Source organism: Musca domestica, unplaced genomic scaffold, assembly GCF_030504385.1.
Source record: "Musca domestica strain aabys unplaced genomic scaffold, Musca_domestica.polishedcontigs.V.1.1 17, whole genome shotgun sequence".
In the NCBI taxonomy this organism is placed as follows: domain Eukaryota; kingdom Metazoa; phylum Arthropoda; class Insecta; order Diptera; family Muscidae; genus Musca; species Musca domestica.
The window spans coordinates 9,375,501-9,399,369 of record NW_026712230.1 but is presented as its reverse complement, the minus strand read 5'-3'; the positions used below and the strand labels follow the sequence as shown (position 1 = coordinate 9,399,369).

Genomic DNA, 23,869 nt, shown 5'->3' with positions numbered 1-23,869 from the left:
TTGTCTTTCTGTCTTTCTTTGTCTTTCTGTGTGGGCGTTTTTTGGGGCATGTCTTTAATACTAGACGTGACGCATTAAGCGATACTGTATTGTCTTAGTTTATTGTTTCTAATTCCTTTCCTCTTTATGGCGAGAGAGTTCGCTATTTCGTTACCTCTAACTCCCGCATGATCTGGTACTCATATAATTATGGTAGCCGATATTGTGTCTGGACCTCCAATTTAAGGATCGTATTGTGATCGGACAAGCAGAAAGAAGTTACGGTATTTGGTTCTTCAATAAAAAAAATCCCAGTCCCGCTCTTCTCCCTAGCACGTCTGTATAACAACAGCTTCCAGTCGGCATTTGTGGTAGGAATCCGTCAATTGTTTCAGATATCCGATCCGATACAAAGTTTTCTATTGATTCTGTTACCTGTAAAATTTTTTGATGGGATCTAACGTGGCTTTAACTTATCCACTCGTCCGTCGCCCTTTTTATTATTTTACATTTGCAAAGCAGAAAATGAAGCGAAGACCTGGTTGTGCTTTGGTCTTAAAAGTCCTTAAATAACCAAAACAAAAATACAGTGGATTTATGTTTGGTCTACGAAACAATACACCACCTTGCGTAGAGGTCAATAGATTGCGAACGAAATAAAACTCTACTTGTTTTGATTAAATTCTTCTTTGCTTGTTGGTCAGAACTAAAATAAGATCAAATACTTTCCCCATTTCCCCATCGGAGCAAAACGACACCCACATAATCGTAAGCAGCTCAGTCTGAGCAAAATTCTAAACCCTGTCCATCGTCGCATTATAATTGTGTTTTTTTTTTTTAGAAAAAAAATCCACTCAAAGCTGCTTTATACCGGCGCCTATAAAACGCGTTTTACAGAGATCTGTCATTTATTTGAAGTATAATCAATGGAATTGGCAATTAATTTATGCGTTCGTTTGCTTTAAAAATGCTTTTAGACTGAATCTTGAATTCTAAGTTAATCAATAATAATTTATGTACAAGAACTTTTTGCTATTATTGGATTAGCTGGTGGCGCCCAACATTAATAATGATGTATATATGTTTTAGCATTGGAAGACTGCTAGTCCCTTCATTTAAGTGGCTTTGACTGAACACATCGATGTCTGAGCGTGGATCATAACCTTTATACATCAGCTTAGATACCGCCCATAACCATTTTACTTCGTCAAGGAATATTTTTAACCCCTGTAGCCCTAAGGTTAAGGCGATATTAAAGGAATAAAACAAATTGCCATTAACTTACCTTTTCATTTCGTGTTAAAAATTCCCAAATGGGTATCGATGAGGCTTGGGCCGACATTTGCCTAAAGGAACTGTGGCCGGCCACAGTTAGGAATAGGCAAAGTGCCAAAGAAACTTTCGCTGCGTTTAACTTTATAGCCATGGTGATGTTGATGGTGATGAATAAACTATAGTTTATGTTGCTGGTTTATTGGTGTTGTGGTTGTTGTTTTTGTTGTTGTTGTTGTATTACTTGAACTTTGTTATCGTAGGTTGTTGTGAGATTTTTTATCTTTCAAATATGGGGCCAAAGTTGGATGTAGGCAAAAAGACACACTCACACACAAATACACCAAACAATTTTTAAACAATAATAATCTATTGTATAATGAAATAACAAAACAAAAGATGTTTTTGTGTTTTTATTTTTTTTTTTTTTTTTTGCTTAAATATGGAGTCAAGCTGAAAACTTTCTTTTTTGTATTTCTTTTCAACGCCTTTGTTGTCACTCGATGAACTGACCAACGAACAGCGAGCGATTGATGGAAACCGAAAAAAATTAAATTCAATTGACTGATGAAATCGCCTGAAGTTGTATCTCAATTTTTGGATTGCTGCTATCGACAGCCCACTGACAGATTGAACTGACGACAAGTGATGTTTATGATTTCAAGTCAGGTAATATTCAAATTAAATGAACTGAAAAAAACGTTCACTTCAGTTGTTATTGTTGTTATGCTTTTTCTTAAGATAATTCTGAGAGCAATTAAATGTTGTTTTATTTTAAATTTGTCAGCAACAATAGTTCCGTTTATTTATTGGAATTCATGTGCATCTATCGATTAGTTTGTTGGAAAAATATCAAAACACGCACTCGATGCAGATCAACACACGTTTGCTTGTAAATATTTTATTTTTGTAATTCTCTTGCAATTCAGTTCACTTTTTTGTTTGATTTTTTTTTTTCAAAATCTATTTATTTTTTATCACTCGCTCGGATATTTATTTGATTACTTTTGTTTTTTTTTTTTGCTTCTTGTGTAAATTCGAACGTCGTTATGTGAAGAAGACTCTGTCTGTTGTGAATCTTCTCGAGCTTCGAAACTTTTATTTATAGTCTCTCTCTTTGCAGTTCTCGCCAACAAATATTGGTCTCAATTACTCTCTCAATAATGGCTTAACATTGTAGTTGTTTTGCTTACACATTGGGCGCCGTGCCTGTTTTAAGCCGTTCATTGCATGATTTGCTTTTGTTTTGGTCTTTTTTATTGGGAGTGAGTTAAAGAGAGCCAATGAAGATGTCTCAATTTTCACTGATGACTTCGGCACAGGGTTGCCAAGATCGTAAAAATTAGTCGATTGGATAAGCATAAGAATTCTTTAGACTCCTGAAATGAAATACTGCGTTCGAGCAAATACAACACTTGAACATTATGAACGGGAAAATTAAATGAAAATAAACCAAAGACTGTATAACGGGACCAACGAAACTAAACAAATGGTCTCGAAACAGTCCAATATGACGTTCAGGGTGGTCAAACGTAAATCTAGGGAATGTTTTAGTGCAACAATAAAAAAGAAATAAATGGTGATTTTTTTAAGAGATACGAGAAAGTTAAAAAGCGCCTCAAATGGTCCATCTGCTTAGTCCATATTTGCCATGCTCTTACCAACATTTCGGCCGGTATCTCACAAATAAATACTTCAATTTTGTCTTTTACTTTGTCAATTGAAGCAGGCTTGTATATACAGACATAAGCTTTAACATATCACCATAAAAATAATTTTCCAGAAAAAAAGTTATTAGTGATGGAATTCAAGCGTGATAGTGTGATTTCTTTATATTTGGCTGGAAAACCACAAGTGGCTATCACTAGAGCACTCCAGCATTTAAATGTGAATAAATCTTTTAGGTCTCGTAACATCGCTCGTTACCGTAATAATGGTAGCGTAGCCCGCCGTTAAGCAAGTGAATGGAAGAAAACAGCAACAGAAATGGTTTGAAAAGTAAAGTAGCGACTTGATCGGAACCCGCTTGGCAGTGGCCGAAAAATGGCTCGTGAGCTGAACATATCGCAATATTCTATTCGCAAATATTGAAAAATGAGCTCGAGGTAAAGCCATTGAAATTCAAAAAAGTGCAAGAACTTACACCGCAACAGAATGAAAATAGACTCAAAAGAGCTAAAGAGTTGCTTTGCTTAGCCGAAAGTGGTGAACTGAAACTGAAATTTGTTTTCTCCAATGAGAAAACATTCGTTGTCCAGTAGTTTGTAAACAAACAAAATAATAGCGTTTACTTGCCGAATAGGTCAAGTAAACCTTCGGTTGGCTCAAGCGCCGGCCACGGTGATGGTGTGGGGCGCCATAACAGCCAATGGTCGCTCTGCGCTCCTATTATTCGGCCGTGGCATCAGAATAAATGCCGAATATTATCGCGAAAATATTCTGGAGGGTGTCTTGAAGCCTTGGGCCGCAAACATTTTGGCCGCAGACCTTGGACACTCCAACAGGGCTCAGCACCATCGCATTCAACACGTGCCACCCCAGAACAGTTACAAAATGAGGTTCCTCGCTTCATTTCCAGAATGGTCACCAAAATCTTCGGATACAAATCCCTTCAACTATTGTGTTTGGAGTATTTTGGAAAGCAAGGTTGGCACTAAAAATACCAAAGTGTCGATCACCTCAAGCAAGCGCTTCGCCGAGAATGGGCCAAAATATCGCAGAGCAACATTCGGGCAGCGTGTGAACAACATTTGAAGGCCATAATTCGTGCCAAAGGTGACCAATTCGAACAAATCTAGACTTATTCTAAAATTAGATGCTATTTCCAACATTTTTTGAATTCATTCAATAAAATTTAAAAAAATGTAAAAATTTTGGCGTTTGTCTTTGTTGCAGTTTATTGTTTATCTGTATGAACCTCACTTAGATAGTATTTTTACTTTGGTCTACCCAATGTAAAAAATTTCTCTATTACTCGAGGACCCCTACACCGGCTTCGAAATTTAAAGAACTCTTTTTTATGGCTATTTGTGACAAAACATATAATATTTATCTCCGTCAGGCGTTTTAAGATATTAGAGGCTTTGTTCTCTATCAAGAGCCTGTTTCCACGATCTGATTGTGTTGTTGTTCTTAAGACATGTAACATATGGTAACGAGGAAAGTGTTCCTTGTCACTCTCAAACCAGTTTTGCTATAGCTCTCATATATATTTTCGACCGATATCATATATTTGATGCATCGATCACATTTTTTATGTCAAATTTTACTGAAATTTGGAATGTGTGATGAAATTTGGTCTAAAATTTTATTTGTCAAATAATTTTGAAATCGTTTCAAATGTGTATATAGCTCCCATATATATTTTCGGCCGATTCATGTATTTGATGCACCAAACAAGCTGTGTATCCCCAATTTCGATGAAATTTGAAATGTGTAAGGGAATTCAGAACAAATATAAATTTGCTAAATTGTATTGAAATGGGTTCAGATTTGGAAATAGCTCCTATATATATTTTCGGCCGATTTCATGTATTTGATACACCAAACACGCTATGAATCCTCAATTTCAATGAAATTTGGAACAAAAAAATTCGAAACGCATAAAAATTGGCTAAATTACATTTAAATCGGTTCAAATTTGTATATAGCTCCCATATATATTTTAGGCCGATTTCATGTATTTGATGCACCAAACACGATATATACAGGGTTGCCCATATTCGTCGGACCCATATGGCAACGCCATAACTTTTGACAGAGATGTCACATCGCTTAATGACATACCGCGTTTGAAGCGTCAGTCCAAGCAGATTTTTACCATGCAGATTTAACCAATACAAATTTACATTCAACAGAAGAAGTCAATTGTGAAAACTCAACGTGCTTTTAAAACATTAAAAAATGTGAGAAGTGCGCCTTTTAAGAACACCATTTAGCGTTTATACGAAAAATTTTCGACTGGTAAGGCTCTTTCTAATCCGAAGAGGCCATATAAAAGTCGACCAAGGCGATCGGCCGAGAATATCGCTGCCGTACGAGCCAGTGTTGAGAGGTCCCCAAGAACATCCCAAAAACGCCGTTCTCAGCAGTTGGGCATGGCTCGGTCCACTTTACAACGGATTATTCGCATTGATTTGCATTTGTTCCCGTACAAAATTCAATTGACGCAAAGAATGTTGCCTGCGGACAAGCCTCGTTGATTGGAATGGGCCCAAAGGTCCGTCGAATATTGGCAACCCTGTATGACAGATTCCAATGAAATTTGGAATAAGTGGCGGAATTTGGTACAAACATACATGTTGGCAAATTATATTGAGATCGCTTTAGATTTGGATAATATTTTATTAAGAAACATATTCCTACCACTCCTTTGCAATGACATTAGGCTAGCAGTAAAAAATATCTACACAACGATTTAATTGAGGCTACGATTCTTACGGGGAAGTACATAGGTTCATATCTATTGCCGTTAAACTTTAAAAGCATGCAGCATGCTTAGCATTTGCTATGACAATCATTAAATCCCAAAAAACAAACTTTTCGTGCATTTGGTCTAAATTTGACATGTTCCTGCTTTTCTCATGGTCAGCTGTGCCTGGCAGATTTTCGCGTTGGTAGACCGAGAGACTGGTTTGTTTACGCTCCTGAAGGAAAAACAACAACATTTATATCTTAAAGCATTACAACAAATAAGTTTTTTACATTTTTATATTATATATTTTCAATTAGTTTTATTTTTATTTAAAACCACAATTTTGAATGCATTTCAGTTCAAAAGGGTTTAGCTAGTTATTTTATAAAGCATGGCAACTTTTTTGTGGGGAAATGATTCATTTGCTCCCACTTCTTCTCGAATGTCTCTTGAATCTCTTTTAAATGGCGAGAGAAATTTCCACAAAACAAAATAAAAACAGAAATAATTCTATGAGAGAGACTAGAGAGGCGCATATTAAGCTCCTTGTCGGCCTAAGAGAAGAGTGCAAACGGGTAAAAGGAAGCCTAGATTTGTGTTTTTGTTTAGTTTTTGTTGTCTTTCTCAAAACTTGTCCTACTCGTATTTAGAAATTGCATTCGAATTTAAAGCAACAACATCTACAATAGCACAACACGGTAAAATGGGTAAAAATAAACATTTTATGGCAGTTCAAAGTCAAGTTTTCTACTTTTTTTCAGTTTGAACATTTTTTTGGGTTGTGTTGTTGTTGCTGCTGCTGCTCTTTGGTTGTGGTTTAATTGTGTGATCGTGAAATGTAGATTAGCTCACTGAGTTTAGATAATATCGATATGGCTGCGATTTAGAATTTGTTGATGATTTGGTTTAACCCATACGCGGGTGGGGAGACTATTGTGTATAGAATAGAGAAGAGGAGAGTTTAACATTTGCATTGGATGGAGTTTAGGGCATGTGACATTTGATGTATTGATTAAATGCTAGTAATCAATTCGGTTAAGTATTCCACAATGAATAGTCACTATTTAAAAATAATTTAAGGTTTCTCTAGTCCTCCGGATGCATATATAAAAGTTTCTCTATCCCCGAGGATCACAAAATGTTTAAAATTGTGTACCTAGTTTTTCCCCCAAACATTTCCAATTTTCCTCCCTCCGATTCCCATGCGTCATTCAGATTGTGTTATAAATTATGTTTTAATTAGCGTGTCGTTAATTTTATAAAATTACAAAAGAATAACAAAAATCAAACCCCACCAAACTGATTGTTGAATTACAAAAACGAATATTTGAATATTAATTTCAGCACAGTACACATTCACACACATTCCCATCGAACGGCACCCAAAATGTGAATAAAATTTTGGAATTTCCCCCAAACGTAAAACGTTTTTTCCTCTTGCCATTAAAAATTGAATTGAAAGTTCTTAAACAAACAAATTTTTTTGAGTTTTTTTTTTTATTTTGTGAAACATTTACATAAATCATTTAAAGTTTATAGATGTGTATGGGAATTAAATAAAACAATTGGTGGGGTTTTCTTATTCTGAAATAATATCGAGAAGAATGTGTGGTTTACCCATCAATTGTAGAATAGTATGAAAAGAGGGGAGTGAGATCGCCACACGTCCAACTGAATCTAACCCAAAAAGTCCGGTGCATTAATCTAAAACTATAGATAGTCTTTAGAGATTACCGGATTTAGTAAAGACAGTGGCTTATTGTTTATATTGCTTATACGTCAAATAAATCCTCATAAAGTAGATTAACCCGAGTGTTTAGATACTATTATTGTCGTTTAGGATTCCTAACGAATATACGAGGTGCAGCATATACAAGTACAGGGCGAGATAAAAAAAGCTGCAACAAAGTCAAACGCCACAATTTTTACATTTTTTTTAATTGTATTGAATGAAAGCAACACCATAAAATTTTAGAATAAGTTTAGATTTGTTCGAATTATGGCCCTCAAACGGCTAATGGAACCGTCACACGCTGCCCGAAAGTTGCTCTGCATTTAGACATTTAAAATAAGTTTAGATTTATTCAAATTGATCACCAAGGCAAGAATTGTGGCCTTCAAACGGCCAATGAAACCGTCACACGCTGCCTGAATGTTGCTTTGCGATATTTTGGCCCATTCCCGGTGAAGCGCTAGCTTGAGGTGATCGACACTTTGATATTTTTTAGTGCCTACCTTCCTTTATAAAATACTCCAGACATAATAGTCCAACGGAAAGGTATCTGGAGATTTTGGTGGCCATTGTGCGCTGGAAATGATGCGAGGAACCGCATTTTGTAACCATTCTAGCGGAGAGCGACCATCGGCTGTTATGACCCTCACCATCACCATGGCCAGCGCTTGAGTTCAGGTGGCTAACCGAAGGTGCACATTTTCAGTTGACCTCTTGGCAAGTAAACACGATCATTTTGTTTGTTTACAAACTGCGGAACAACGAATGTTTTCTCATCAGTGAAAGCCAAATTCGGCAGTTCACCACTTTCGGCCAAGCGAAGCAACTCTTTAGCTGCTTTGAGTCTATTTTATTTCTGTTGCGGTGTAAGTTCTTGCACTTTTTGGAATTTCCATGGCTTGACCCCGAGCTCATTTTTCAATATTGGCCGAGTGGAATATTGCGATATGTTTAGCTCACGATCCATTTTTCGGCCACTGCGAGGCGGGTTTCGATTAAGTCGCTTCTTTACTTTTCGAACCATTTCTGCTGATGTTGCTGTTTTCTTCCGTCCACTTTCTTGACGTCGTGCTATGCTACCAGTATCACGGTAACGAGCGATGGTACGAGACACAAAAGATTTATTCACATTTAAATGCTGGGTGGCTATCGTTAGAGCACTCCAGTAGTAATTGTTTTACAGTCAAATATAAAGAAATCACACTATCACGCTTGAATTCCATAACGGATAACTTGCTTTTCTGGAAAATTCTCACCAAAATGCCTTTGTGCGCTTGTTAACAATATAATGAGCTGTCACGGGAATAATTTGAACAGCTGTCGGACGAGTGGCTTAGAAATGACAGCCGTCTGAAGTTGGTTGCAGTTTTTTTCATCTCACCCTGTACGAGGAAGCAAAATAAACTTCCGTTGTTTTTTGGCTGTAATTAAAAAATAAAAAACTTTGATTCTTCTTGTGGATTATTTTTATTCGGTCTTTTAGTTTTTCTTACATGAAGTCGAGAACAAGCCGCCACAATTTGTTACCATTTGAGTTCTTTTTATGAAATTTTCCATAACTTTGGTCCTCCCATTCTTGACGAATATTGTCTTTAAGAGCTGAAAGTGTCTAAGGCTTGTTGACATAAACCCGCGACTTCAAAAAGCCCCATAAAAAGAAGTTTGGAGCTGTCAAATTAGGCGATCTTGCTGGCCAGTGCAAATCGCCAAACGGGAGATTTGCGCCTGGGAAATGTATCCTTTATCAAGTTGCGGCAAAAAGAAGTCGTTGATCATTGCTTTGTAGCGTTCATCATTCACAGTAACCATTTGGCCCGCGACTTCTGCAAAGAAAAAAGATCCGATGAATCCTCCAGCGAAAACAGCACACCATACAGAGACTTTGAGCGGGTTTAATGGATTTTCGGGTAAATTTTGCTTATTTACGTACCCGCTAAGTTGGAAATGGGCATCATCACTCACCTCTTCTTATTACGGATGGCGGTTAGCTAACAGCTAAGGGACTTTATACGAAAACATTTTCAAATCTTGTACCAAAATTCGCTGTAAAGACCGTCGACTGATGCCCATTTGCGAAGCACGTCATCTCGTCGAGGTCGACGTCGCTTCCGTGATATCCTCGGCTTCAGCAGTAATATTCTCTGCTGAACGGATACTCCGGGTCTACTACGTCTGGCAGCATCTTTTGATGTGCCAGTCTCTTCGAGGTGAGCGGCTAAAAGTCGCGGTGTTTCACCAGTAGGCTTTAGACAGCCAGGAAATCTGCGACGAAATTCACGTTGTGCCAAAGTTACGGACCGATTATTGGTCAAATATATAATCACCAATATTCCGCGTTCTGAAGCAGTGTAGCGTAACGTTGTTTATTAACGTGTGTTTCGCATGTGTTTGCTACAAAAGTGTCAAAACAGAACTGACATTATCGGCCAATATAAAATTTAGAAAGTTTGGTCTAGTCCCCATTCGTCGGTATATTCTTTTGATTTTAGGAATTTTAAATATTTCAGCCACAATTTCGAACCGAATGAGCTGTAATTTGACATTAGGGTTCTCATAATTCAAATTCAAAATTTCAAATATTTTTTAGATTTTGGATTTTAATACCAAGCTGCTTGTAATGTGACGTTTCAGGTTCCAAGAACATATAGCTTCAATTTAACGGTACCCCTGATAATCGCTATTACAACTTTTCATCTCAGATTTTAAACGGAAGTAGGTGTAAATTAGAAAGTTTGGGTTTCCATTGAATGAAAATTCGATCTGGGAGAAATAAACAAAGATTTAAGGTGTTTTTAAGGTCCAGGCCATTTTTCAGACAAAGAGACTGAAATTTGATATTTTCATACCCTCAGCCATATGGCTAGGGAGGGTAGCGATGTCCATCCGTCCGTCCGTCTGTCTGGCCGGTTGGCTAGAGCGCACGATAACTCTCGATAATCCCAACTTGATCCACACTTGGTACATCGTATTATTATTGTCAAACTTAGATCGAGTTCGGAGATGGGCAATATCGGTCCACTCTTTCTGTGGTAACTACCACACAAAATGTCTACATTTTCAAGGAAAATAATTTACAACAAGATAAAGGATTCGAATTTGCTCTAACTTTGCGAATCGTAATATTAGCATAAGTGCGAAAATTAATACTTCATTCTGCTATAACTGTTACCTCAAGCATATTTCCACATTTTCAAAAAATTTGCACATATCTCATAAATAAAGGATATAGTCGAAATCTGCAACGTTTTAATATTTTTATCAGTCTTAGGTCAGATACTGATTGGTCAATATTGGCCAACTGCTTCGGTACCTCATAACTCAAGGCTGGGGTCTAAATCTGTCGGCAAAAACTGACTGATACCATTTTAATTGTTAAATACTAATCTTGTGAAAATGGTTTAATGTAGTTTTGTGCAGGATAAATGTACTGCACGCCAGTCACATGTTCTGCACATAGTTATGAATTGGCGCCCAATATGAATTGGGACAACTTGTTGATTTAATCCGGATTAAGTAAATATGTGGTGATAAGGAGGGTTAATCCGGTTAAAAGTTTGTATGTGAACGCGCTAAAAGTTACAGAATTTCAGCTTCATTCAAATATTTATTTCGGATTCTTAATGATAGTATATTTTCTCATGCTGTTTCAATAAGGAAGATGATCAGTTTATTTGTATGACAAATGATGTTCCATTACAATCCAACTACCTACTTTCTCCAACATTCAAAATACATCAAGCCTCTTTAGTTTGCCAAAAATTAAAAAAAAGTAATAATACAAAATAAAAACATTTCCCCACTTAATGAATGCTCGAATGGATGTTAAGGATGGCTGTCGTGGCGTTACAACGAATGCAAATTAAAAAGAAAACCATTCATTCAGCCACCAACATAAAAATGTTGATGACTGCACCTTTAACTTGGTCAACTGGGGGTTTCCAGAAGACAACAAAAACACAGCACAACGCAAAGTGCATGGATAGGTAGGTTGGTCGGATCGTTCGTTCGTTTGTTCCGTTGCTACGTCCAAAGCTGACAACAAAGCCATTGATAAAATGACATGGTTAGCGGTATTTCATGCGTAAGCACGAAGAATGTCTGCGCGATTTTAAAAATACGTTGCGAATTAATTTTTGTTATTGCCAACGAAATGTGTGCCAAAATTTTAAGTATTTTGTGAAAAATTTAATCTCTGGGTTCAACACCCTCCAGATTTGATTGGCGGGCATGAAAAGAAAGTAAGTCAAGTCGTAAATAACAAAGACAAATAGCTTGTAATTTAAGTTGATTTCTTACAGAAGTCTATGGAATTTAGACTACTTTTGAATTTATTCAATTTCTTTGTACATTGTACGGAAAAAGGATATAAAAGGGTGGAATCGAACAGCTCTTGATTTAGCATGAAGGTACTTTTTGGACTTTAATGTAAGATGGTTTAGGGCTCAAATACTCTAGGTTTTAGGAATTTTAAATGAGCTAAACAATGTAATGTGTAAAAAATATTTATTTAAAGAAAACAGATAATGTCTATATCTGTCTCACAGAACTTTCAATGTCTTCCCTAAAATACAAACACATATAAACATATTATATAATTTCCTAATAGAATGGACCTTACAAATTTCCAAATTCTGACAGACATTCGCAGACTCCACATTTCCAAATTGTGACAAACCTTCGCAGACTCCAAATTTCCAAAATATACCCTAGAGAGGGTATATATCCTTTGATACGGCCTAAACGTGGTTCATCGAAATAATGATTTTAGACTAGGTCTCTTTGGACCAAATCCGTTTCCGGACGTTTAGAACCGATCTAGCGTATCCATCGGTCAGTCTGTCTGGTCTCTCGAAGGGAGTATCCGATTTGGTCCAAACTTGGTACATCGTTATATTATTATCAAACTTAGATCGAGTTCGGAGATGGCCAATATCGGTCCACTCCTTCTGGTACCTCCCCCACAAAGGGTCGAAATATTTTACTGCTCAGAAAGAGAAGGGATAATCCGATCCGATAAAATACTTACATCACAATTTTTCTATTAATCCAAGGTCCGGTGTGTAGAAGATATATCGGTTCACTCTTTCTGGTACCTCCCCCGCAAAAGGGTCAATGTTTTGAATAACCAAAACGATCATAAAATAAGCATCCGGTTCCCTTTAAATTACACACATCACAATAATTTTATTAACCTAAAGTCTGGTGTGAAGGGTCTAAATTTTGATTATCCATGAAGCTCATAAAACACGAAATTAACATCCGATTCCGTTCAGATTTAGCACATCACAAGATCTTTTATAAAGATGGGAGAGACCGGATCAGTTCTTCTTGTACCTCCCCCACATAGGGTTCAAGATTTTGAAAAACAAAACGCTTAAAGAAAGCGAAATAAACTCCCAACTCTCTTCAAATTTTACACGTACATACATTTTTACTAACGCAAGATCTGTTGTGAAAATGATATATATCTCACCACAAAGAGTCACGCAAGATCTGTTGTGAAAATGATATATATCTCACCACAAAGAGTCACAATTTTCAATACTTTTATCTGCCATAACTTGCGAAACAAGTCAGCCATTTTTTACAACTTTTCTCCCAACCAGAAACCTGAGATGATATGGATATAAATATTCGATTTTCTGTATAAGATGAAGTATAAAAATGGAATACTTCGGTCGAGTACGCATATTTAACATTTTCTCAAAATTATAACATATCTCATGTAACTTAGCACGTCGCAATAGTCATATGATGTTCCACCTTCTGAATTGTGCCATAGGATGAATTCTTTGTTTGTGTGAGAGAGGTGTAGGGGGAATGGAAATGGAAAAACATTGCTCGTACTGGCAATTATTTATGGGTTTTTTATTTTTATACAAAAATATAATTAAAAAAGACAGAAAAGGCAATGATGAAAACTATTGTATAAATGCAAGAGGCAATTTGAAAAGAGAACGATAAAACTTGTCGCCAGTAAACTCGCCTAATAAAAAATCAGGACTAAAGTTTAAATAGTCCACGCCTAACAACTTCTCATTTAAAGAAGAAAAATAAAAAAATACAATCAAAAATTTGATTTAAAGAAGAAAAATAAAAAAATCCAATAAAAAAACTTGGAGATGCCGGGGATTGAACCCGGGGCCTCTCACATGCAAAGCGAGCGCTCTACCACTGAGCTACATCCCCTCATGTCAGAGTGTTGCCAAAGTACCAATATAAGTAAATAGGCCCAGTTGAAAAGTCATACAATTTGTTTGTTGTTCATAAGTGAGTGGAACCCAGCAGACATGTTTTGTGAGTGCGCGAGTCTATGTGGCACTGTGGCAAAGCTATTTATGGAAGCAAACATTAGCAATGTTGTTTAATGATTATTTCTTTGTTTTAACTGAAAAATGTTAATAATGTTCTATTATAATGTATACGTTATGGTCGAAATAATAAGTATGTCAACTTACATTTATTTTGATATCTTGGAACTAAATAGGTACAATGTTTTTTTTATTGGCAAATCAGTGTGGGTATATCGTGAATAACCATATAAACGCGGCCAGGAACTAGAAAAAGTGTTGTAATAGAGTATTTATTTTCGTTAAAATTCAGAGTATGTAACAAAATATCGACACCATTATGGCACCGCTCAGTAAAATTAAGAAGGTAAAGTCATTTCAAATTAGCATATCCATCTCTGCATTTTCTGCAATTTACCTTGTCAAATTTCACTGCATGGAAAACAGGTTCCATCTCTGATCACAGATGTTACAGATTTTAAGATAACCAAACACAACTATTAGGTGTGTCTGGTTACCCTAAATTTTGTAACAATTGTTACAAATTGTTATTGGAAGTCGTCTGTTAACCCGAAAGTTCTGGAAAAGAGAGCGGTTAGAGAGAGAGAAATTTTGACAGTTCTTTCAGTGAGAGTTTGCAAATTCTTGCTGGACAAATTTCTTCTTACAATCACTTGCAACTCTTCTTCTTCTCATTCATCGACATTCAATCAGATGTTTTCTATTGTTTGTTTATTTCTTTTTGTGCTTTCAATTTGAAAATATTTTTTTGGAATTAGCAAGACTAATAGTTTTTGGAGAACAAATTTACAAAATGTGAAAAACGTAAATGTTAATATTATTACATACATGTTAATAAAATAAAAGACTATTTCCAACATTTTCATTTAAAAAACTTGTAAAATTATTATTGCTTCCTTTGTTTTAATTCTCCTTATGGGGGACAAATTGGTTTGTTTTGACAAATCAGCTCATTAGTTGGAAGCTTCTGCAGGAATACCGTCTGTTTACTTTTCGCATTTTCCTTGCTAAAGAGAATAAAACTACCTTTTCTCTCAGAAAGAAGATGCTGGACAATTCCTGCTGGAAAAGTAACCAGACACGCCTATTATCATGGTAGAAGAATACAGAAAGATGCTTGGGAATATTGATATGTTAAAACATTTTAAATCTCTTTTCAAATATAAGTAGTTTTTATATGTTTTCTTATACGACGCCATTCGGAGGTTATTATAATACGCGTTTTTCAAGAATTTCTACAAATTTAAATAAATTTTCAGTCAACATTTTCAATTCCAAAATTGGTTTGACAGTTCCTTGTCCCAGCAGCTGCGTCGATGCGTCTACCTATATTCGTCTACCGCTAGTTTTCAAAGCAATCAGCTGACTTGTGAAAACAAAACTGAAATATTAGTCTGATAAGTCATGTAAAACTCTATTATGGAATGATTGAATTTGGTTTCGCTTAGGACAAGTATGACGACAATATCATTTTCTCCCCTCATTTTTAGTCGAATTTGCATTAAATTCGTTACAAGAAATCATCAGCGTAAATTTTCGTTTTAGTACAGAATCCTTATAACATGTATTGTAAAGATTTTGGCAACATTTTTCAGCTGGTAATTCTGGGGATTTGAACCTTAAAGGTGGAACCAAAGTAAAACTTTATTCGGGGACTACACAAGAACTAGCATCACCGAAAACGTTTCCTTACAATGAAGGTTTTTTATGTGCCAAGAAACGCCGAAAATAAAGTATAATTTATTATTTTTGTAAAAACTGTCACTTGTCATATGAAAATATTTTAGATATGACAAGGTCCAGTTCGTCAGAAAAGAGTTGCCATGGTAAAAGAAAACAATTTGTATGCGCTATGATAGAAGAATACAGGTAGTCGCATTGACACAGCTGCTGGGACAATGAACTGTCAAACCGATTTTGATATTGAAAATAGTGAATGAAAAATTATTGAAATTTGTAAAAATTGTTGAAAAATACATATCAGTACAACCTCCGATTTGCGTCGTATAAGAAAACATATAAAAATCGACTTATTTTTGACAAAACACTTTAAAAATGTTGACATGTTCCCAAGCGTTGATGCATCTACCTATATTCTTCTACCATGGTATGCGCTTATTATATAATATTGCGTAGTATACAGTTCATACAAATTACAATTTCTTTTGAATGGAAAGCTAAATTATATATTATAAAGCTATGATATGTACCAGAACTGCAAGAATGTAAACGTTTTTAATACTATAGCCGATACGATTTTCCGATAAGAATCACTAAGTTGCAGGTTGTGGAAAAGGGCAATACTAAATTAGTTAGTCAAAAATGTTTATAATTCGTATATCGAGGTACCATCAATAAGTGTAAGGGCGCAAGTACATAAGAAGCTTGAAGTCATGGCTGGGCATATTTTGTGACATTTCATAAAGGAATTACAGAGCCGCACTAAAATCCTGCCGTCGTTTTCCTTTATAATTTGACATTAACATGCCTAGCCATGACTTCAAGCTTTTTATGTACTTGCTCCTTAAGAAGGGTGGAAATGGCTACTCTAACTTATTCTCTGTTCAAGAACCTGCAAGAATCTAATGCTTTTGCAATTAGATGGTTTGTGTAAGCACAATGGTTTTATAAATAAACATTTAGACAATGGAATGTTGTTAAATGAATAATTTTGAAAAAAATGACTGTACCTTCTTAATTCTACCATGAGTTTTAATCTCTTAAAAAAACAGTGAAAACGAAACAAACGGAATCCCTACAAAAACTTGCAAGCAATCAGCATTCTTGTCAAAACAGAGCATTTTGTATTTCATTGAAAATAAAAAAGGAAATGAGCCAAAAGGACGAATCTCCGACAGCAAAAAAATTAGGATTGCGATTTCCAAAAACAAATTCCCAGATACTCAGAAGGAAGCAGAGAGGTTGCAAATTATTGAAATATGAGACTTAAGCTGGGAATACATAAATCGCTTATTTGGCTGGCTTAAGTCATCGGCTGGCTTCTTCGGAAATGAACAAAGGAGCCCAGGGCCAAAATCGAACTAGGTCAACCTAAAACTCCTTTGTTCATCTACGAAGAAGCCAGCCGATTACTTAAGCAAGCCAAATATGCGCTTTATGTATTTCCAGCCTTAGGGTGTAAGTACATAAGAAGCTTGAAGTCATGACTAGGCATATTTTGTCACAATTCATAAAGGGATTACAGAACCGCACTTATATAACCTTTATAATTTGACATTATTAAGCCTAGCCATGCTTTTTATGTACTTGCACCTTTATCCTGTAAGAATTTGCAAATTTTCAGTAAAGGAAATGTCAAAATTTCTCACTCAAATCGAGCTTTTTTGCAGAACTTGTGGGTTAACAGATTTCCTCCAGTAAAAATTTACAACAATTGTTACAAAGCAGACAGTCGTATATTCAAAATATAAGTGTTTTAATAAGAATATCGCAACACATTAATCATTAAAATGGAAGTAATGCTAGAACAAATAAAAACATGAATTCAAAAGTAAATTTGACAGATTGCAAAACTCCAATTTTTAGAAAAGAAAAATGAACAAAACTATAATGTGGCGACCGATTCCCATCAGGGGATGTAGCTCAGTGGTAGAGCGCTCGCTTTGCATGTGAGAGGCCCCGGGTTCAATCCCCGGCATCTCCAGAGTTTTTATTGCTCAGATCCATGGGAAACTTTTTTAAACAAATGAATTACCTATTGGATCGGCTGGAAAATTTGTACTGGAACAAAAAGGGTGGGGGATGTAGCTCAGTGGTAGAGCGCTCGCTTTGCATGTGAGAGGCCCCGGGTTCAATCCCCGGCATCTCCAGAGTTTTTATTGCTCAGATCCATGCATAAATAAATTTATGCAAAAAATGCTTAACGTTTCATAGGGGATGTAGCTCAGTGGTAGAGCGCTCGCTTTGCATGTGAGAGGCCCCGGGTTCAATCCCCGGCATCTCCAGTTAATTTTTAGTTTGGGGTACAACGGGTTAATCTTAGTCAATGGTGTTATAATCGATAGATTGAAGCAAATGTAAAAAGGTGGGAATGACCGAGTTTTGAAACTCTAACAGCCTGTTCCACGATATCGAAAGAACACGTTCGCACAACTTTTACACGACAAACAGCTGATTTCCGTTCCACTAAAATCCATCAGAACGAAAATTTGCACGAAAATCAATGCGAACGAAAACGTAAGCGTTTCAGTGTAATTTTGCGTTCCACTATCTTTTTTCTTTCGTACGCATGCGAACACAAATGTCAAAATCAGTCACTTGTGTGTTTGCTGTCGTACGATAACAATTAAGGAAAATCTGTTTTAAAACATAAACATTGCTTAATTGAAAATGGAAACAAAAATGTAAGTAAAAATAATAAATCCAATTTATTATGGGAACAATAAATATATTTTTTTATTTTCTCAATTCCAGCACGAAAAAATCATCAACTACACAGCTGCGGGCACTAGTTGAGTATATGGAGGAGAATCCCGAGTTTGCCAGAGGAGTGCCAATTTTTGGAAGCAGCAGGCAATCCCTGGAGGACCACTGGAAGAAGTTAGTTTTTAAATTAAATACCATGGGTCCTCCTTCCCGCACAATTGCAGAGTGGAAAAAGGTAAGTCAGAAAACTCTGCTTACGATCTATTTGTCTGACCGGCATTACTATTTACAGACGTGGGCCGATCTAAAATCCCGCACCAAAAAGAAAATTGCGGAAAATAAAAAAGGGCTGCAAGTTACAGGTGGTGGTTTATACCGGTTTGAGTGCCTAACGGAGCTGGAAACAGCAATTGACCGGACACTCTTCTTGTCGAAGTCCGCAGCACCAAGTGGTAAAACTTTTGGCTACGCGGACGAAATAGATTACTGCTTCGAGGCATTGGATACCACACCATCAAGACCATCCAAGACCGTAGCAGTGGTAACACCTACCAGGCAGTTCAGTTCCCCAGAATCACATACCCAACAACAACAAATAAACGTAAAAACCTGTACCATCACAACTCAACAATACCAACCACCAGCCAAAAGACAAAAAATCTCACCCCATTTTTTTTTTATTTTGTTTGTTTATTTACAATTTGTTTGTTTACAACTGAACTGTCAGTTGAGACAGAGCCACTGCTGCTTTTTCGCGTTTAAATTAGACATTTGGCGCTTTTTTTTGCCTTATTTCGCGATTAATTTTGCCAAAAAATATTTTGCAACACTGAATCACGTAAGGCTATGCGAAAGAAAGAACGAAAGTTAGTGAGATCGTGGAACAGGCTGTAAGGATAAGTCTAAAAATTCGGGTTAAGTCAAAAGAAAAAGGTTAGGAAGCGCTAAATACAAATAGTAATTGTTGGACAGGAATGCTGTTCTTTTTTTGGTATACCAATAACTCAAGGCAGGCCTAATCCCTGTTTCGTTAAAAAAAAAACTGTTTTTGATCACGTTTACCTAAGAGAAATACATGGAAAAGTTTATTAGGTCTGTACGAATGATAATTCAGTATTTTGTACAAAATATTGCAAATGTTGTTAGATATCCCAAATTCCAGTTAATGGGAGCGAACATAGAGAACAATTGTGAGAGTTGAATTACTGAGAGTTTGCAAAATTTTACTGGAAAATTTTACTTAGTAAACAAGTAAAAAACATTAAGTTCGGCCGGGCCGTACTTTTAATACCCACCACCTTAGGGTAAAGGAATCATTTTTATATAATATTTAATATTTTTAAGTATCTGAATTGAAGCGTGCTCTACTTTAAACTACAAATACCAGTAAGACCTTTTGCATGATGCAGTTAAACTTATCAAAAAAGCATTAAGTGGGTGAGGCCGTTATATGGGGCCATACCAAAACGGGAACCTCTACAGACAATTTTATACTTTAAGAATTTCATGGGTAAAGGTAACTAGGATTATCAAAATACCGAATATCGGTGGGTATCGAATTATGTGCGCTATAGGAAAACATGGACCTAAATATTCAATGTTTGCCACCGGAACCAGAAGCCATTATGACCCACAAATACCGTTATATGGGGGCTATACCAAAACGTGGGCTGATATGTCTCATTTTCAATACCAACCATCCTAGGCAAAATGCAAATTGTTCCGCTAAATTTACGCTCTATGTAAAATAATGTGGGGTGTATCGTGATTTCAACAGACGTACATCGTTAAATCGACTTAGAATTTTATGCTGATTATGAATATATACTTTATGGGTTCTATAATAAATATTTATGGATGATACAAACCTTTCCAAGGTGGAGGCTATAAAAAGTAAAAAATCAGCAGATTGAAAAATAGGCAATAATTTACTTATTTTTATCATTTTTTATGTTTTCTTATACGACGCCAATCAGAGGTTGTTATGATATGCCTTTTGAAGAATTTTTACAAATTTCGGTAATTTTTCGTTCAAAAATTTCAATTTCAAAATTAGTTTGACAGTCAATTGTCCGCAGCAGCTGTGTCGATACGACTACCTGTACTATTTTACCATGATTATTATTAATGATAGGTTCATACAGGCTAAGTGATCAATGGCGTTGCCAACTATCAAGTTTTTATAGACAATTGTACGGCGTAATCGTAGTTACTGGTTCAAAAATCATTTGTTACATCTTTTGTTTACTTATTCTGGATACTTTTCCTGCAGGAATTGTCTGGCAACTCCTTCCTGAATGAGTATGGTAGTTTTATTCTCTTTTGCAAGAAAACTCAGAAAAGTAAACATAGACAAAAATCTTGCAAGCAATCAGCTGATTTGTCAAAACAAAATAATTTGTCCGCAATAATGAATTTTGAAGGATTCATAAATTTTAATCTAAAACGAAAATTTTGTAAACTTTCGATTTTAATAAAAAAATTAATGTCCTTTAATATAAAATTAATATTAAGATTCAACTAGACGAATAGGCTTTTAACTTAGTATAATTGTAGGGGATGTAGCTCAGTGGTAGAGCGCTCGCTTTGCTCAGTGGTAGAGCGCTCGCTTTGCATGTGAGAGGCCCCGGGTTCAATCCCCGGCATCTCCAGATAATTTTTAAATTAGTTTCGAAAATTTAGTTATAGATCATATGGCAGATGACAGACAGTTTTTCACTAACGTTTACTACAATAGTCTTGTTTTAAAAACCCCGGTAGAAATTTAGATAATAAATCGATTCTATTCTGACAGTCCGTTATATAAGGTGTTTATGTGCCGGATTTTTAACGACAAAAGTATCCTCGGAAATGTGTATGAAATGTTTGCCTCATTGGGTGTGTCTGCTTGCCCTAAGTTTTTTTTGTAACTACTGTTGCACATTGTTATTGGAATTCTCTGTTTGCGCTCTACATTCCTTTTTATGGCGGTAAATTGCTTCGTTTTGAAAAATCAACTGATTGCTTGATTGTTTTAAGGTGAAAATACATAAAACTCTTTTTTAGGCTACATAAGTAGCTTGGCATCATGGATAGTGTCAATTCTAATGGGAAAGGACGACAGGATTCGAGTGCGGCTTTGGCATCCCTTTATGATAGGTCACAAAATATGCCATGCGAAGACTTCAAGCTGCTTATGTACCCACACCTTTAAACAAAACTAACTGCCTTCAGTCATTGGCTTCTTCTTCGGAAATGAACAGAGCCTAGCCTAGAGACAAAATCGAATTTAGTCAACCTAAAACTCCTCCGTTCCTCTACGAAGAACCCAGCTGATGCCTTAAGCCAGTTAGTTTCGTTTAAAGGTGTGGGTACATAAGCAGCTTGAAGTCTTCGCATGGCATATTTTGTGACACATAATAACCGGATGCCAAAACCGCACTCGACTCCTGCCGTCATCTCTCCTTATAATTTGGCATTAATATGCCTATCCATGATGCCAAGCTATTTATGTATCCTCACCTTAATGTTTAACGGATTACTAATAACATGTTAATATAGGGAAATACCTTCATGTGACGTTTCCATTTGTTACAAGTAATTAATGACAAAACGCCTGGCTTAATAGGGAGTATGTGATGCATCTCTGGCTTTGCACTGTGTTATACTAGGTCTGCCCAGTTACCCATTTGCTAACAAAAATGTACTATAAAAGAGATCGATTCGAGGAAGAAATGTTGCAGTTCTTTTAATGAAAGGTTTCAAATTCTTGCCAAACAAATTTTTTCTTGCAATCTCTTGCAACTTTTCCATTTGTGGTTAATTTTTTGCATGGTAGAAGAATACAGGTAGATGCATCAACGCTTGGGAACATTGATATGTCAAAAAACAATTTTAAATATCTTTTCAAATATAAGTAGATTTATATTTGTTTTCTTATACGACGTCATTTGGAGGTTATTATAATACGCGTTTTCCAACAATTTTAACAAATTTAAATAATTTTTCATTCAACATTTTCAATTCCATAATTGGTTTACTTGACTTTCTCAGAGAAAAGTTGCTGGACTGTTATTGCAGGAAACTATGTTTCTGTTCTTTAATGGTATAAGAATACAGGAAGTCGCATCGACTTAGCTGCTGAGACAATGAAATTCAAAACTTTTTTTTTTTGAAATTGAAAACTTTAAAATGAAAAATTATTCAAATTTGTGAAAATTGTTAAAAAAAATATATATCATAACAACCTCCGATTGGTGTCGTATAAGAAAACTTATAAAAAACTAAAAAAAAAAAAACTGAAAAAAAAAAATTAAAAACAATTTTGACTTATTAATGTTGCGTTGCGTTGACTTATTAATGTTCCCAAGCGATAATACCTGTATTCTTCTACAATGTCCAATGGTTATTGCAACATGAACCTGTTAGGCAGAGTAAAACTGGACTATTTAAAAAATGGAACGGAAAATGAATGCTTTGAAGAGTTAGAAAAGATTTGAGATCCTTTTTATGCAAAAAATTTTCATGTATCAATTTATGTTTATCAGAGACCATTCTATATAGCCCGGGCTATGTGAGTCCTTTTCCACATTTACACGGTTGTATTCATTAAACCGCAGTTTGGTTTTAAAGGTCTGTCTCTTAAATTTTAATCATCCATTTTTGATATAAATAAATCCATAATTATGGGGGATGTAGCTCAGTGGTAGAGCGCTCGCTTTGCATGTGAGAGGCCCCGGGTTCAATCCCCGGCATCTCCAAGTATAATTTTGTCCCAGAGACATTTCCTTTGCTGCAAACAGCTGGATATGGAGACTCTTGAATACAACTGTTGATTAGACTTCAATTTGTGTTCACAAATTATAATTCAAATATACAGGGTGAGATAAAAAAACTGGAACAAAGTAAACGCCATAATTTTTACTTTTTTTAATTTTATTGAATGAAAGCAAAAAATTTCGGAAATAGCATCAAATTGTAGAATAATTTTAGATTTGCTCGAATTGGTCACCTTTCGCACGAATTATGGCCTTCAAACCGACATGAATCCGTCACACGCTGCCCGAATGCTGGTGGCCAACCGAAGGTTCATATTTTCAGCTAACCTCTTTGGCAAGTAAACACGATCATTTTGCTTGTTTACAAACTGCTGGAAAACTAATGTTATCTCATCGGAGAAAACCAAATTCGGCAGTTCACCACTTTCGGCCAAGTGAAGCGACTCTTTAGCTGTTTTAAGTCTATTTTCTTTCAATGGCTTCACCCCGGCCAAATATAAAGAAATCACGCTTGAATTCTATCACGAATAACTTTTTTGTCTGGAAAATTCTCACCAAAATGCTTTTGAAAGCTTGCACTGGAATAATTTTAACAGCTGTCGGACGAGTGGCTTAGAAATGACAGCAGTCTGAAGTTGGTTGCAGTTTTTTCATCTCACCCTGTATAGCTCTTCATTGATGACATGGTAGATATGATGAACAGATTATGTTATTGCCTTTGACTTCACTTTGTGAAATATTTGAAACTTCGGAGAGTTCCTTTGGGCATAAATATTTAGGGGAAATATTCTTTGCAGTTTTTAGTAACCAAAAATCTTTCGTCGACAATATAAAAATATTTATATATTTGGTTTTGTATCTTCTCTTTAGGATACCTTACAAGGTAATATTGTTTCTTATTTATTCTATCCCTACCATTATTGTTTTACTCATCCACAATCTTCGGATGTGTTATCTAAATATTGAAGTAATAATTCAGGATAAAATTAAGGATATTTTTATACCCTCCACCATACTA

General features: G+C 35.8%; 2 protein-coding genes and 6 non-coding genes across 8 annotated transcripts in view; 6 read left to right on the top strand and 2 right to left on the bottom strand.

Annotated features, from left to right (window-relative positions):
• LOC131801626 (rhythmically expressed gene 5 protein-like) overlaps nucleotides 1–2,322 on the bottom strand; it is a 35,952-nt gene extending 33,630 nt beyond the window's left edge. Inside the window, exon 1 of the mRNA XM_059120468.1 lies at nucleotides 1,265–2,322. Within this exon, the coding sequence (XP_058976451.1) occupies nucleotides 1,265–1,405 (141 nt within the window). The 5' untranslated portion in view covers nucleotides 1,406–2,322. The remainder of the gene's footprint in view (nucleotides 1–1,264) is intronic.
• Nucleotides 2,323–13,514: 11,192 nt separating this feature from the next.
• On the bottom strand, nucleotides 13,515–13,586 carry TRNAA-UGC (transfer RNA alanine (anticodon UGC)). Its single transcript has one exon. It is a non-coding gene; the product is annotated as a tRNA-Ala (tRNA).
• Nucleotides 13,587–17,300: 3,714 nt separating this feature from the next.
• Nucleotides 17,301–17,372, top strand: TRNAA-UGC (transfer RNA alanine (anticodon UGC)). The gene has a single exon. It is a non-coding gene; the product is annotated as a tRNA-Ala (tRNA).
• Nucleotides 17,373–17,466: 94 nt separating this feature from the next.
• TRNAA-UGC (transfer RNA alanine (anticodon UGC)) lies at nucleotides 17,467–17,538 on the top strand. The gene has a single exon. It is a non-coding gene; the product is annotated as a tRNA-Ala (tRNA).
• Nucleotides 17,539–17,601: 63 nt separating this feature from the next.
• Nucleotides 17,602–17,673, top strand: TRNAA-UGC (transfer RNA alanine (anticodon UGC)). Its single transcript has one exon. It is a non-coding gene; the product is annotated as a tRNA-Ala (tRNA).
• A 113-nt stretch (nucleotides 17,674–17,786) lies between these two features.
• Nucleotides 17,787–20,247, top strand: LOC131801754 (uncharacterized). The gene is made up of 4 exons (XM_059120698.1): nucleotides 17,787–18,072; nucleotides 18,143–18,329; nucleotides 18,387–18,778; nucleotides 20,151–20,247. Exons 1-4 carry the CDS (start codon nucleotides 18,059–18,061, stop codon nucleotides 20,245–20,247), a joined length of 690 nt encoding a protein of 229 aa, XP_058976681.1. The 5' UTR covers nucleotides 17,787–18,058.
• Nucleotides 20,248–20,677: 430 nt separating this feature from the next.
• TRNAA-UGC (transfer RNA alanine (anticodon UGC)) lies at nucleotides 20,678–20,745 on the top strand. Its single transcript has one exon. It is a non-coding gene; the product is annotated as a tRNA-Ala (tRNA).
• Nucleotides 20,746–22,761: 2,016 nt separating this feature from the next.
• On the top strand, nucleotides 22,762–22,833 carry TRNAA-UGC (transfer RNA alanine (anticodon UGC)). The gene has a single exon. It is a non-coding gene; the product is annotated as a tRNA-Ala (tRNA).
• The last annotated feature ends 1,036 nt before the right edge of the window (nucleotides 22,834–23,869 follow it).